At 39.7% G+C, this 16,943-nt stretch overlaps 1 protein-coding gene across 1 annotated transcript; it reads right to left on the bottom strand.

Annotated features, from left to right (window-relative positions):
• Positions 1 to 2,425: 2,425 nt before the first annotated feature.
• On the bottom strand, positions 2,426 to 16,044 carry adora2aa (adenosine A2a receptor a). The gene is made up of 3 exons (XM_050051189.1): positions 15,729 to 16,044; positions 10,772 to 11,473; positions 2,426 to 8,472 (listed from the first exon to the last, which is right to left on the bottom strand). The coding sequence occupies exons 2-3, from the start codon at positions 11,107 to 11,109 to the stop codon at positions 7,482 to 7,484; spliced, it is 1,329 nt and encodes a 442-aa protein (XP_049907146.1). The 5' UTR covers positions 11,110 to 11,473; positions 15,729 to 16,044; the 3' UTR covers positions 2,426 to 7,481.
• Positions 16,045 to 16,943: the final 899 nt, after the last annotated feature.

Genomic DNA, 16,943 nt, shown 5'->3' with positions numbered 1-16,943 from the left:
CTCTGGATCTGAAAATGAACTGTTACAATTTCATAAGTATGTCACTTCTCTCTATGAAAACCTCAAATTGAGTATTGAATACAGTAAAACAGAAATCAACTTCCTGGATTTGAACATTTTAAAGACTGAGAATGGCTCACTTCACACTACCATCTACAGAAAAAATTCGGATCGCAACACAATTCTCAGGGCGGACAGTTTTCACCCCCCCAGTTTGATCAAAACTATTCCCTTTGGACAGTTTCAAAGGCTGCGTCACATTTGTGACAAAGATGATGATTTTGAGGAGAAGGCTATGGAGATGCATGCTAGGTTTCAACAAAGGGGATACAGGCCCAGTCTGCTAAATCAGTCTCTCAACACAGCCAAATCTCTGGAGAGAAAAAGGCTCCTCAAACAGTCTCACAGGCCTCAAAACACCAAACAAATATACTTTGTCACCCAGTACAGTCGAGAAGCGGCTCGGGTCAAGGAAATCATAAAACGCAACTGGAGCATTATTGAAAGTGATCCTGCTCTCTGTGAAGTGTTTAAGAGCCCCCAGCCTTCTCCTACAGACGAGCACCTACCCTCAAGGATAAATTGGTACACAGTGACCTGGCTCCCTTAACCAAGCCTAGCTGGTTCCCCAGACCCACAGGCAACCATCCATGTGGGAACTGCAACTTTTGTCGTCACATTGTGAAAACTAACACATTTAAAGACACTAATGGACCCAGGACATACCACATTCATCCATTCATCAACTGTAACACTACACATGTTATATACAGGTTGGAGTGTGAGTGTGGTTGTTTTTATGTGGGGTGCACTAAACGCAGACTGAGGGACAGGGTGTCTGAACATGTTTATGCCATCAGGACTTCAAATGACAAATATCCCATGGCTAAACATTACAGACAGGCTGGTCATGGCAGCCACAAAACACTAAAAGTCATGGCCATTGAAGTGGTCCCTACTTCTCGGAGAGGGGGTGATCATCTCAAGCGCCTTCTACAACGGGAAACGTTTTGGAATTTCCAACTGAAGGCCATGACATATCCAGGCCTCAACGAGGAAATTGATTATTCTACTTTTTTATGATTATATTTGTTGGCAGGGATCTAAACGGTGTATACATGCCTTAGATTTAGCTTAGGTTATAAGGGTATTTATTTCCTGGTATTGTCAGGGATAATGTGTTTATATGTGTACTTTGATGTTGTTTTCTTTGTGTTTTTTTGTTTGTTTGTGTTCATATGCTCATGATGTCACTTCCTGGTATTACCTATATAGGTTTCACCTGTGTCCTCATGATTGATTTGTCACCCTGATGAAGGCTGTGTGCCGCAACGCGTAGGTGCATTTTATCTTTTACAACGTATTAGCCACTTCAAATAAAGGCTTTTTAATCTTTGGACCTCAAGATTGCCTTGGTCACCTCCTTTTGTTGCCACAATTTATCACCCCGGCATCAAAGAGCACCTTGAAGGTTTTTTAGTTACAGTATCCACCAAAAGAAGCACTCCTTTTTTCTGTTTTTCTACATTGCCATTCCTTTATTAGAGTGGTTTCAATGAGTTAATGCCAGTGCCTGGTCTAAATTTTAAGTGAATAGCTGCATTGGAAATGTGTTTTCTGATAAAATGTTTGATATGTTTAAAACTTATTTTCCCCCACTGTATGTTTAAAAAAAAACATATGTTTGTTGAAAAACACCAATAAACCCAAATCCATTAGATGGATTAAACTTACATCATCAAAGGTAAACAATCATTCACTAAAAAACATTTAGGGGTAATTTTTTAAACAATATATGGCAAATGTAGATCTCAGTAATGTGATGGATGTAGCATTTATCAAGATATTCAGCTCCAAAACTCTAAAATATTTTTCTTTTTTCTCCTTCCTGAGAATTCTAAATATTGAAGTTTGTTAGGCGAGGCTGGCAGCCTTTTTTATAAATATGCCTGTAATGATAAAGCTCTGAATAGAAATAATAAGAAATAAAGACAAATGCACCTCAAAGTTTGGAACAGATTGAGGTTTGTGACTTTTCATGTGCAACGGGAGCATTTGTAGCAGTGATAGGAGTATTATAAGACATTATATAGGCTACATTTTTGGGGGAGGGCCATACAAATTTAAATGGTTGTATTTTGTGTTTATTTTACCACAGTTTTCCAAATAAAACATGTTTTGTATAAAAAATCTCTAATCTCTAAAATTAATTCATTTATCGTAGCCAGAAACTTTAAAAACAGAAATTATTGTTGGATTTTCACATTTTTGACTGTCCTCGGGCACAAAAACATAACAATTCTGATCTTAAAATAATGAAATTTCATCAAAATACCTTTATTCAACATCTCATTTAAAATTTGGACAAAACAAACCATTTGCACTGACTAAACAACATGCACAAGAAGAGTAAAATACCATGGCCTTTGAGTGATACATTTTAAAAATCTAATTGCTAATTTATGGTAGAGGGAGGGTCATGCTATTTTTCCACCAGTCACTCAAAGAGGCTCTGTAGCTCCCAGGAGAAAGATTAATTGATTAGTCATTTGAGAGAAAATTAATTGCCTTTTGCCATTTATGATAGCAAATGAAGAGTCTTTGGGTCTTGGACTGTTGATCGGACAAAAGAAGAAATTTGAAGACGTCATTTTGGGCTCTGGAAACTTGTGCTTGCATTTTCTTTTTTGTACATTTTATAGACTAAATTATTTTTTGATTAATCGTGAAAATGATCTGCAGATTAAATGTTAATGAAAATCATCAGTAGTTTCAGCCCTATATTTTTTATCATCTCTTCACTGGAAGTCATCCTGTGTTTCTGCGCTCAGAAAATGAGATTAAAGCCTCAACTGAAAACTGAAAGTGTCTTATGAAACTGAGAACGCTTTTGTTTTTATTCTAAGGTTGCAACCTGAAAATTTAAGAGCTGAGGAGTTGCTGTAAAAGCAACCGGCAGCATCAACGTATTTGCAAATGTTGTAGGTCAGGTCTTAGTCACACAGTCGTGGAAATCTACTGTATGAAGGCTTGGACTTTTAAACTGTAAAGTGTGAGAAGCTTTGTGGACCTTTGGATCATTTTTCTTTTCTTTATCATTGTTCCTTTGGATCACTGAAGTTTAATATGTTGATGTTTGTGCAGCCCTGTCTCCTAGAAATCACGTTTATATACAACTAACCTAAAACAATAAAAAGTAACGCTAAGGAAAGAAAAAGTTTTCTGTTAACATAATGAGGAACTGTTGTTAGTGAATATATCTGGCACGTTGCAAAAATGTTGATACTTGTTGATACTAGCAAAATGTTCACTGGCTGTGTATTTCGCTTTTTTGTTTGTTTGTTTGTTTGTTTTTTACCAAAAAATGCAATCAAGCAATACAGTGTCCACATGTAGTGACTACAGCATTATTGCTTTCAGAGTGCATTTGATGTCTGAACCCAAGACAAGAGGTTTTAATATTACATTTCTCATTATAATATAACCCAAATCACAACTTTTCCTCACCTTAACCAAAAGGCATTTGATGTCTAAACCTAAGACAAGAGTTTTGTTACTACATTTGTTGTCTAAAACTTTAATAAGAAACAGAATAATATAAACTCTTGACATCATTGTCCAGCAGGTAGCCATAATTTATAGCTACCTGCTGGACAATGATGTCAACACTGACTGAAAAAGAGGCTTTGTTGTTTCCCACCACAAACTGGAACCAAAACTTAAAATCGCCCTGGTTCCTTCGACAAAATAAAGCCAATATTGTTTTTCCATTGTATTTGGGAATATTGCTGAAAATAAGCTCTGTGGCAAACAAAAGTTTATATTACACATTTTGCTAAAATGCTACCTCATTTCTGGGTTTAAGGACTTATTCCTGCACTACTCTATACCTTTGGAGAGTTGAACCTGCAATACTGTAATCCCGGCAGCAATTACATTGCCACAACATCATAATTAAAAAAGCAGTTTAGTAAAATGCGAATGTAATTTCTAGGAGATAGGATTGCACCTAAAGAGCCAGATATTTCTCTAAGGAGCTGGTGGACACCAAAACAGAGCTAAAAATAAAGTTAATTTTGGACTTGGAGGGTTTCTGGAGCAACTTCACCTACTTCCAAGGTGCACAGAGAAGGAAGACAAATTAAAGGCTTTCAAAATCCAGCAGCACTTGTATTATTTAGAGCAATTTTATTGCAAACCAAAGCATTCCAGCTTGTGGCCATCATCAGAATCATGTTGACCAATAAAGTTGTTCTAAAAACAAGAAGTGTTGCTGGAGTTTCCCCACCTTGGATTATGTTCAGAGACAATCTGTCTTTCAGGTGAGGAAAATCTACATTCATGTACAGTGAAGGCTTTGCAAGGAGGTAGTTGGGCAGGGTGACAGGCATACAAAGAGCAGGACATTGACACCAGAATTTGGATTCTCATCCAGACCTCCTGTCTTAGGTTTTGAAAATAAAAGCACTTTGGTTAAGGTAATCCTGATTTTGGTTACATTAGAACATAACTTGTAGGAGACAGTGCTGTTTGCTGTTTAATGCTCCATTATTTTCAACAGCTCTTTTTTAACTTTGTCTGTTTGCTGTTTGATAATGAGCAGGTACAGGTAGTGCCTGTAAATGTGAGCTGATGAGAGTTGTAAGACTGAACCAATATACAGTAGTAAAAGTACTACCAGCAACTGCTTAGCTTAGCTTAGTTTAGCATAAAGACTGAAAACAGGTGGAAATAGCTAGCCTCGTCTGAAGGTACTAACCAGTGGGCACATAAACCACCATAAAACAGTATCATTCAATGTTTTAAACCATGAGCTTCAGATGTGCTTGTAATTTTTTTTGCCTTTAAACAGAAGCAACCATACTGTTTCCTTGTTTGGAAACTGGCTGTAGTTCCATATTTACTATACATATGTTTTCTCACTAGATACCCCATAGAGCTTTAATAGCCTAAAGTTTTGGATCATACCCTCGACATGACTCAGCTGAGGAGACAAGACGCTGCCACACAGGACAGCAGTAGAGCATGAGCACCCAGGAGCTTTCTGTGGTGAATCTTTAAAAAAGCACTACAGACCCGTGGGGAAACATGGAAAAAGAAGTGGGCCCTGCACCCTGCAACATGAACTCACAGGGGACTTGTGATAAAAGCTGGGAAAATAAATAACTCCAAAGATAGTCTGACTACTTAACTAACCTTTTCCCAGAATGAGCAAACCAGATCTCTAACTCAGTTGTAGACCTCCAGATCCGATGTCAAACCCTAAATGGTGAGGAACCAAAGTGAAGCTTGGAGCTGCTCCTACAGTGAATGAATAATTAATGTGCCATTGTGGCCATTGCTGAGTTCAAAGTATTACTTGTGATAATAGCACAGAAGGCAACAGCTGGGCTGGATTAGGGAGACATCCATCAGGAAAAATAAAAAACAAGAACTTCATCCATGAGTTTGACTTAAGTCTAAAATATAATCATTCATTATCCTTTTACAGTTATATCCCATCATTCATCAAACTAGCCCAGAAGCCAACATTTACATTAATATAACTTAAATAAGTCAAGTCACACAGAGCCAACAAAAATACAAAGTTACATTTGAGCAATACATTACCAACTCCAGGGCCTATAGCTTTAAAACATGTCAAACATTATATACTGCCTTTGACACAAACATGAACCGATCTGTCACTGGTGAAAGTCCTGTTTTTATATTTTAGTCCAATTAGAACTCATTCATTTAATGTTGTGACACATAAACCTATGCAATGAAGCTGGATTACAAAGTGAGAGTAAGGAATAGGACAAATGTGAGAAAAAAAGTTCTGCAAATGAGCTTGAACTTTGTTAAGCAGATTGGTGTCGCTGTCTGCACCATGCAGCTCCTATGGATGGACTGAATCAAAATATGGTGCAAATGATGGTGCAAGACTGAATGTGAAATAATCCTCCGCACATGATCCATGATAGTGGTATAAGGTGAATCCATCACAGTGCATTTATACCCACATCCCTGAAAATTTAAATATGTACCAATAATTTAATAATAAGTCTTACAATAAGTCTTCAGCCAATGGTCCATTCAGATCAGAAATGACAGGATGAAATTTACTCACACACTATGGTATTATTTCAGCCTGCAGTTCAACAAAGATGGACATCATGAAAAGTCAACAATGAATCACTCCTAATGTATTAAGAGAGTGAGGGTCCATACTGTCCCTTCTCTCTATATTGGCTAAGCTTCGGTGGGTCGCACAGTTTCACTGTTCAAAGTACATTTGTACTGAACTCTTAACTATTCACAAAGAGAAAGTGAAAGCATTTAGTCTTGTTTGTTGAAATGAACGCAGAGCCATTTGTGATGTGTGAAGTGCCTGCACCTTAAAAATAAAAATGGCAGTCATTCAGTCATTTTCATGGTCATGTGGGGTGTTATGAAGCAGCACAAACTCTTTGGGCCTCCAACAGTGCTTTTAGACTTTTAACCTGGTTTAAATTAAAGGCATAGATTTTTTGAAGTGGGGTTGTATGGGGTACTTATCCATGGACCGTATACTATAAACAGTTGATATCAGTCTGCACACCCCCAGTTTGGAGAAGCAGACTGGAGTCGGACATGGAGGCTAAATAATCTACTACCGTGGAGGGGTCAGCAACAAGACAAATTTTAGCCACCTTAAAAAGTCCCACCTAAAAAAATCAAAACCACTGTAAATGTACGCTATATTCAGAGTATTTTCCCTGCTTTGTCAGACAGTTCTCTTCAAAGCCAGACTTACCACTGCCCCAAGCAATCATTTGTTTGTGTTATTGTGTGACTTTGACATTTAAAATGGTATGTTCAGGTTCAGCAAAGTTACACAATAAAACAAACTGACTGATTGAAGCAGCAGTAGACCAGAAGCTCCAGTGTTCAGTGAGCTAGAATTACTGTTTTTGTCAATGGAGTCTGGTGGCTTTGATTTGAGGGGAGGGAACTGAAGCCTTTAACGTTTTCCCCCGTTGGCTGTCTGACAGAAAGGTTAAGAAGTAAAAAATACTCTTAATATAGCATACTTTAACTGATATATAATTTTGTTGTAGGTGGGACTTTATTTTACGTGGCTAAAATCTGTTTTGCTGCTGACTCCATCCACAGCAGTACATTGTTTAGCTTCCGTGTCAGACCCCAGCCTGCTTCTCCAAACTGGGGGCGTGCCGACTGACATCTACTGTTAATACGCTGACTATAGATAAGTACTCCAGACAACCCCACTTAAAAAAAATCCAACCCATCTCTTTAAATAGTCACTGTATTCAAATCCTGAAAACAGTTTCTCATGGCAAAGAGATTTAAGTTATCTCAGTGAAATTCGTTGTCCATTATCTTTTTACAGTGCTCCCATTTCCATTGCAGATCAGGTGTTATTCCAATCGTTCGTGAGCTGCTGCCAAGCTAACATGTTACTGCAAGGCTCCTGATTATTAATGAATATGCATGGGTCAGCACACCTTTGCCAGCTCACTGAAGCAACTCTTTGTGTTCTGCTTGCAGAGGTTCTCTTTGTCCTTATCCTCCACCACTTCTGGTCCAGCGCAGTCATGCTGCTGCTCCGCATACTGTAGATGATGTCCTATATGAGACTGTCTGAGGGTTTGCAGTGGACAAGGGCCCATCTTAGGACAGTGGGCGATAATGACTGACAGAGGGGGGCGGGATACTGCCACCAGACTGCCCCCCACAGGAGAGATGTTAGTGGAGCAGCGGTAGGAGCTTTCACAGCTACTGGTGCTGGTGCTGTGTTCAGGGAAAAGGTCAATGCTGAGGCCGTTTGCCTTGAGTCTGATGGAGTCAGAAAAACTGTTGTGAGTGGAGTTGCGCATGCTGCTACCACTCTCTAACAGCTCATGCCGGCCCAGGATGTGGCGCTGGATTATCCTGCGGAAGGTTTTTCTGAACTCTCTGATGCGGTAGGCGTAGATGAAGGGATTGACCACAGAGTTGGCGTGGGAAAGAATAATGGCCACGTACATGATCCAGGCCGGAGGACGATCACACTGAGGACAGAAGAGGGTGAAGCAGTTGATAATGTGTAGAGGCAGCCAGCAGACTGCAAACAGCCCGACAATGATGGCCAGAGACTTGGCAGCCTGGACCTCTTTCTGCAACGTGGAGCGCGACTTCTCTCCATGAACCGCCTTCACCTCGATCAGCTTGAGCTGGCGGCGAGCGGCCATGAAGATACACAGGTAGATGGCCAGCATCATCAGCAGGGGAATCAGTACACAGGCAAAGAAGTTGAAGTAGACCATATACTCCATGACCACCACCTCCTCAAACAGGCACTTCATCAGGCCAGGCGAGCAGAGGGGGTCGTTGTTCATGGGCAGCTTGTGCCAGCCCATCATGGGGGTCAGACCGATGATGATGGATAAAACCCAGCAGATGGCGATGATGCCTCGTGCCCGCTCGCCTGTCACCAAGCTGTTGTACCTGGAGGGGGAGATGATACAAACATCAAGCACCAGATCTATCAGGTCAGGACTCTGTGAAAGGTTTGTTTCCCAAAGACCAAATAGCCACACTTAAAATGTTCAGAGTAATTAATAATCTTTTGTAAACAGTATAAGTTCCCCATGACTTATAATGATCAGCTGATTGCTCTGTGGAAGCACTTTTCATCCCGGAACTAAAACAGTAAAGATAAACAAAGTCATTCAGGACTCCTCAAAGGAAGAGTCTATTTTGAGTTCGTCTGCAGCGCAGTGTGGGAGAGCAGCTGAGATATTTGGCTTGTTTCTATTACATTCTTGAGATGTTAAAGTGCAAAGGTTAATGCTGCAAAAACAAAAGCGCTCCCCACATCAGGGATGCAAAAAACAACGAAGAAAAACCCTCATGCATCTTTGGCAAGACGAGGGGGCTGTGTGAAAACTCTTTGAGTCTTAAATAACAGGAAGGCTGAGCTCTATGTGGCTCTAATGTTTAATCTTTCAGTGTGATCAGGTCACAACTCGATCTGCAGCATCACCATTAGTCAGTGTGTTGTAAAGGTGACAGGTTAAATGTCTGGAGACATATCATTCTTGGCTAATTTGAATAATAAATCTAAGCTGATGCTTAGCATAAACAGCCACAGTATTGTGTTTTTACTGTAAAACAATAAAGACAAGATTTCTCAGGCGGTTACAGGGGGATCACACAGTCTGTATAAGCAATTAGAGCACAATTCATTTGATTGCCCCGGGGGGACACAGCCTCGGGAGAGAGACCATTCCTGGAAAGACTTATTCAGCCAAGACTTTCTGGTTCAAATGTCATGTCTTCACTGATAGTTAAAAACGAAGTATTATTGTGAGATCTCCACTGCCTGGGACTATGAAACAGATTAGACTGAGCTGAGAAAACATTGGTTGGACTGCTTTTAGCTTTGTAACAAGGGTTACATATGGCACATTTCAATAATCCATAATAATGATACAGTGGAGTCATATGGTGCTTTTCAAAGTCCTCAAAGTCACTTTACATAGACTAGGATACATATATATATATATATATATATATATATGTACATATATATATAGATAGATAGATATAGATATATGTATAAAACAAGCAGTAAAATATGAAGTCAATTAATTAAAATGAACGCTTAGAATATGTCTTTTTCTGTTTAAGAATATTTAATTTCTTCTTTTTCTTATTGTACCATGCTTAAGAGCTATAAAGGGTGAAGCTAAAGGATTCATAAGTTGTAACTAGTCTTATTAAAAGTTAAAGGTCCAGATTGCAACCAGCTGAAACTTCTCCTGGTTCAAATTCCTTCAGTCCCCACCAAAACAAACTGACCAGGTGATTTTAACCAGTATACACTAAATAAAGCAGTTTCACTTTTCAAACCAGTGTTTCTCCCAAGCTTTTTAGCATGTCCAAGACAGGCCACTAGTGCACCTGCTAATGTGTGCTCACATATTTCTCTGATAACTTAAGTAGGTTTTTACTAGGTGCCAAATTATCCACGGAGGTCTCTTCCTCTCCAAAACAAATAGTCCTGGTGATTTAAAGTGGTAAAAATACTAAATAAAGCATTTTCACTTTAAAAAAAATCAGTGTTTTTTGGACACTGCGAACTATGATGGCTGATGCAGGACGCAAATGGCCCTATGTAGAGTCAGTGCTTGGTTTGTCTATTGTGGGCTACTGTAGAAACATGTCAGTGCATCATGGCGATCTCCATGGACGAGGACCTGCTCCTTATATAGAAATAAACAATTCATTTCAAGATAACAAAAACATAGCTATCCTTTTTTTAGGGATCATACACTAAAGAAAACATACTTATTACATTATATTCCATTTCTGCCCATCCCCCTAAATCCTACACGCCCTAAACCCTACACGCTTATTCTCCTTTGACGAATATGTTTTTCTAAACCATTAATAAATGCTCTCCCTTTCTAACAGACCGCAACTGCAGCTGTTAGCATCAATATGTCATTAATAAGTCGTTAATAAAGAGTTTTTATTCCATCAAGTCTGCAATTGTACATGTTATTAATAAATGAATTTAAGTCCAAGTGACTGAGGGAGTTTTCTCAACCTGGAAACTAAAAAGTAACTCTTATTAACAGTTTATAACTGATCTATAAAGTGTAAATAATTGATTTATTAACTATTAACTGAGTCACTAACTACAACTTATAAACCCTTTGTTAATGCTGTCTATTGTAAAGCTAACCTTTTCTCCGTGTCTCTGTATAAGAAGTACCCACTGCCCCTCTGGGTCACTGACCTGAGCGGTAACTTGATTGCTATGTAGCGGTCTATAGCGATGGCCAGCAGGCTGAAGATGGAGCTCTGTGTCAGAACCAGCACGAAGCAGGCAAGGAACAGGCACCCATAGAAGTTGGAGCAGAATCCAGTGCTGATGACGATGGCGAAGGGAATGGCCAGGACACCCACAGCGATGTCAGCAATTGCAAGTGACACCACAAAGAAGTTGGTGATGCTCTGCAGGTTTGTGTTGAGGCACACGGCCCAGCAGACCAGTACATTGCCCAGCACGGAGAACAAAGCAATCAGCAGTTCCAGGACGATGTAGAAGGAGGAGGCAATGGGGTCTTCTGGCATGGTGAAACAAACGGCGAGGTCACTGATGAGGAAGGAGGAAACCTTGCCTCAACAATCATAGCTGCAGCCTGGCAGCCGCTGTGCTCAGCCTCTTCACCTCCAACACATCCACTGGATTCCCCGGGCAGCTGTGGCAACTCCCTAACACCTGCTTAGCCCAGACAGCTGAAAAAAAGGTTTATTCAACTTCAGATAGAGCCGTCATCTCTCCTCACGCCACACACAGTCGCCTCCATCCTCTCCTGGTAAAAAGCTCCTCTGCTGTCCTCTCCCCTCAGGTCCGTCCCCTCAGCGCCCTTTTCCCATGAACTTCTTGTGCGGCTGAGATGATGCCAACAGCACACATCAGTGGAACATTACGTTGCTAAAGAGGTGCAGAAGTGAAAAGAGGAAATGCTTTTACAATAAAGGAAGTGAAATTCAACAGACACACTTGCATCAGATATGTTTTAGACTGAGCCATCAGTGTTGAGTGTCAAAGATGTTGTGGTGTTCCTAAAAAGTCAGTACTTCCTCACATAAAACTGTAAGAAAACTCGTGTATATCAAATTCTTATTTTTTAGGCATGAATGTCTCCTAGAATTCACAGTACAACCTCTGGAGGAAATATTTGGGCATTTAAATTCAAAGATATCCCAAAAAGCATCAGCTGACTCAAAAAACTGAAATTGTTAATAAACTTGTGTAGGCCTGCAAAGGGGTCATGTCAGTGTTTGGTTTTGTGGGACATTAGGTTGCTGATGTCTTCTGTAAACAGCCCCTCTTGACCCTGCAGAAGAGCAGTGAGAGAGCAACTCCGTCAGAGTCAAATGCACACGTAGCAGGGCTTCCAGTGTTTTGCTGCAGACAGTAAAGATCATGTGCAAGAGACACGGAGGATGCTTCTTGGAGCATCAGGCTGAGACTGTAGTGAAAAAACTGGGTGACACTTTAATTATTTATTACAACCTGGACCTGTATTATTAAACTGCTAAAAGTTTAAATCTTAATTTATGTGAAAGATAAAACTAAAATTCTGTCATTTTTACTTCTACTCGTGGCCCTGAAAACCTATTTTCTCAGTCACCGTCTTCCTGTGAGTGGCAGTGTCTTACATGAGCCCACAGTTTCCTGTCAGCGTTGTTTTGGTTCCCTCACATGACAGATTTCTGTATTTGTGTTTTTTTTTATCTGAGCTGTTCACTTGTTTCAAGTGGGCATAGCTTAGCTGGAGAAAGGTGATGTCACGTATCTTTTCACTAATAAGGATTTAACAACACATGTTCCTCTGCCTCCTCCTACTGCTCCCACTGACATTTGCTCGAATCCCCCGAGGCTGAAGGAAAACAACCAATCAGAGCTGAGGAGTCTCGAACACAGCTGTCTTATTTATTGATGAATATTTATAGCCTGGTAAGACCATCCTGATGACATGGGCTAAACAGTCTGTTTAGTTCTCTGTATCAGTCTTGACTGGGGGTGCTGCCCACAGTGGGCGATAGCTCTCGCCTTGACAAACTCCTCAGTCAATCAGCATAATAAAACAGTAACATCTTTATCACCAATGGAGCAAGTTGATAAATCAAGCTTTTGTCAAATCCAGTTGAATAATGGCTAAAAAGTGCAAGTAAGAGTTAGCGCTTGTTGCTTTGGGAGCCACCATTCAGACTGATACAGAGAATGAAACAGGATGTTGAGCTCACGTCATCAGGATGGTCTTACAAGGCTAGAGTATTTAACATATTAGCGAAATACTTTAAATGTGAAACAAAGTGTTCTGAGGCTTTAAAGCTGCTATTATCAGTATTTTTTATATTAACAATAAATCAGATGACTACGTGTAATGTGAGAGGCCTCCCTCAAATATACTTGACTGATGTTTCTACCGCAGCATTGTGTCGTCTCTCAGCTCATTGTTTTGGTTCTACGGCCCTTAACTTTGGTGTTTTGATTCACTCTCACAGCTTCTTGTCAGTGAGTCCCCTTAACTCCCATGCTACTGTTCACCTTTAAGGCATTTTTAATCGTAATTCTTGGAAGTTTGATAAATGTGGCCCATGATCTATTATCAGTTAGTGAATCACAAGATTGTGTGATATCTGTGAGTCATCGGCCATGAAAGGCTTAGCAAACAGAAATCTGCTGTTTTAGTGGTGCCGTATTCCCTCCGAGGGGATGTTTCTTAAGGTTACGTCGGGTTTTTGGCGATAACAGCTGTGCTGGAACATAGAGGTCTTTGCTCTGTGAGCCAGGGTTTTCCCTTTGGGTTGGATAAGAGCTTTTTATTAATACCAAAGACATGTTATTTCAAGGTTGATAGTTATCAGTAGCTTCATTCTAGTTGACTTACAAATAAAGTTTTTGTTGGTCTCTTTCCTCTGAGCCCTGGGTATTCATTTGTCTTGATGTCAGAGAAACATGGTGTTATATTCCAGTCCATTATAATGTTTTATGCAGCAGCTTTTCGTCCAAAACAAAAATCCCAGAGGACGGCAAAGGAAATAATGAATCTCTGAAAACTACCGCAGTGACTCTCCCAAGCTAGCAATGCATCCTACAATAACAAGACGTCCTGAGATGGAATTATGAAACACATCAGAAGAGAAACTCCAGGGATTTATAGTAAAACAAAGGACACTGAGGTGTTTCTTAAGGACAGGCTTTAGTTTACATTTACATCTTTAGGGCAGCAATTCTGATCAGAAATTTAAATAGTAAAGTATCTTTGTATTCAGACATGAATAAAATGTTTTTCCAATTGTTGAGTGAATTTAGTATTAAATACAATTTCCTTGATGTGAATTTGCCCTAAACTCTGCAACAGCATCACCAAGAAAACAAATCACCTCATCATACTCCTCTCGCCCTGCAGAGGAAGCACAGGAGGAACAAACATCAGACCTCTCAGCTTCCTGGTAGCAGGTGCTATTTCTTAACGGTGCTGATGGGCGCTCTGAGTGTGACATGGCTGCTGGCGGAAAGAACAGACTGAATATCCTCTAGCAACAATTCTCTGCCTTGCTGCAGCGTCCATGAGTGACCACACAACCAGAGAGCGACTGTCACCTTCTCTACATGTAATACTATTTTTGCCTTGACCTGGGCGTACTTTAGATGTTGTTGATTCAAACTTGCCTAAATCTGACATGAACATTTTGAAGATTTTAAGACATGCCTGTAACTAACCGGGCAAAGTGGGCAACTGCCCCAGGCTCCAGGCGGCAGAGTCCTGCATGGGTCTGATTTTCAAGACCTGCTCCTTAACTTGAACTACGACGTGCAATACCACATCTGCCCCACTACCAGAACATACGTAATGGTAGAGGAAGAACCTGAGAGCCATACTATAAATTAAAGTCACATATTAGTTGCTTGAGTAAAATTCTTAAAGTATCTGATATTTACCTATTTATTTACTTAAGTATCAAAAGTAATTTTATGACATTAAATGTACTTAAGTATTGAAAGTAAATGATGTTAACAAAAAGCTAGTTGTCAGAATTCTGACACACATGAGGTTTATTTCCTCTTAACATGTCTTTAAAAATTGAGTGTACATTTCACTTGAGGAAAAAAATGAGGTCCTTACATCTTAAAGGATTTAAAGAACAAAATCCAGTTTTTCCCTCCCTCCCATTCCTTCATTCATCCCTCTGTCCATTCCTCCTTCCTTCCCTCTTTTTTAATAAGTAACAAAGATGTTTAGGGGAAATGTATTGGACTAAAAGTACATTTTATTTAGGAAATGTAGTGGAGTAAAAGTGAAAGTTAACAGAAATATAGAAACTCAGGTCAAGTACAGATACTCCTAAAAGATACTTAAGTACCGTAACAAAGTATAATTTATTTTGTTACATCACACCACTGCACATATGACCATTAAGTTAAGAGACCCGACCTGAAACCACAAATCCAATAATTACCATGTTCTGTTCAAAGTGGTTAGGCAGCACGTCTAACGTGATTGTGTTGGGACATTTCATACATGTGAAAATAAGATATTATATTTTAAAATGAAAGTAAATCAGGAAATGCAATTTAAATATTTTTTTTTGCTTATTGTCATAATATTGAGCAGCACATCTCTAATAACAGGGTGCCTGTTACTCTCTGACCTGATGCAGGACTCAGTGCCCAGAGACCCCGGGTTAATTTTGTGACAGATTTTTGGTATTTTTATGTGCAATTTTTGGACAAACTGCATTACTCTAGTATAATATAATCATTGCTGCATTATTGTTCCATTATTACTTGATCTTGAGTCCTTGGTTTATGGAAGTGCTCTATCTCAATATCCAGTTTTTTGAATTCTATTATGTCCATTAGGCCCTATATGTAGTGTCCAGGAGGGGTCCATTGCAACATTTTGGCCCAAGGCCCCTAAACAACTTGATCTGGCCATGTTAGATGTTCAACACTAGTCAAGTCCTGCTTGGTTTTGTTCTCACAGGTAAAATGTAGGACGGCTTTATATAAGGTTCCCTACTCTTTACACATTTACCACATCCTCTCTGATGCTTCACACACAGCTCCTGTTGTACCATTTAACATAAGATCGCATGTAAAACATTTTTAAAACACATTAAAAGAGGCTGTGGATTTTTTTTTTTTTCAAAAAAAAAAAATTAAAATAACTCACCTTTTCTCTTCTTGATGTCCACAAGGCAGAAAGCAGATCCCAACGATGATAACACTTTATGATCTGAGGTGATAAAAACACGCTCGACTTAATTGTAGCCTGCAAATGATCGTTTTCACTTCCCGCTGAGAGACAAGTGTGACACTTCTGCAATGAGAAACCCGCCTGAGTTCACTTCACCATGGTGTGTAAGTCCGGGGAATAAAAACACACTGATAGTCTGATCAGTGTCTCCTGATCGCATTATAGGAAAAGTAACTGCCCTACTTCGGTAAATGACTTCAGACAGATGAGACCAGCTCTTTTCCTCCCTCTCTCTCTCTCTCTCTCTCTCTCTCTCTCTCTCCCTCTCTCTCTCTCACACACACACACACACACACACACACACTCAGTAAAACATATTCATCCTGATTGTGTCTGTGTTTCATCTCCGGGGGCGGATCAGTTAAACGCCTGTTGTGTACACAGATGAGTGTGTTGGTGACACACAGTAAACCTCATGTATCCGTGTTGAAACCTGAGACACGAGGCAGATAATCATGTTTATTTAGATATATCTTACATTGGCGGGCAAATATACAATTATAACTCAGAGTCAGAGCCATGTCAAACACTAATTAGGCTACTGTTTAATTGAAATGCACCTTTGATAATTAGGGGAGACAGGGGTGTATTGGCACACTTTTAAGCAAATTTTAAATTTTAAGCAATTAATCAACATGAATGTCTACTTACTTTTGCCATTAACTATTCAAATTAATAATAAAAATAAACAGTATAATCATTGATAATCATTGATTTTAATCTGGCATATGTGCCAACCAACCAAAAAATTAGTGTGCCAACCAATCCTGCTCACATTTGACCAAAATTTGTGATGAAATTACAGTTCAATTTATAGTAAAAGAATATTTATCAATATGTGCACAGGAGAATGAAAAATGTTTGAAAAAGAATTTGGCGATTAGGGGTCTAGACACTGATTGTGGTGGTAGACCTGGTGAAGATGCAATGAGAGGATGATGGAGAAGTGCTGATGAACTGGATTAGTAGAGCAAGGACCCTTTGTTGAGCTTGTCCTGGACTCTAGATACGATGGCTAGAGGTGAACGGGGTGGAGGAGGGTGCGACGTTTCTGACTGAAATGACGGCTGACAGCAGCAGAGGAGAGAGAAGATTTAAAATTTTGCAGTAGCATCCTGATTGGATGATAGA

Source organism: Epinephelus moara, chromosome 8 (assembly GCF_006386435.1).
Source record: "Epinephelus moara isolate mb chromosome 8, YSFRI_EMoa_1.0, whole genome shotgun sequence".
Classification (NCBI taxonomy): Eukaryota; Metazoa; Chordata; class Actinopteri; order Perciformes; family Serranidae; genus Epinephelus; species Epinephelus moara.
The sequence above is the reverse complement of the archived record's forward strand: the minus strand, read 5'-3'. Positions and strand labels throughout refer to the sequence as shown.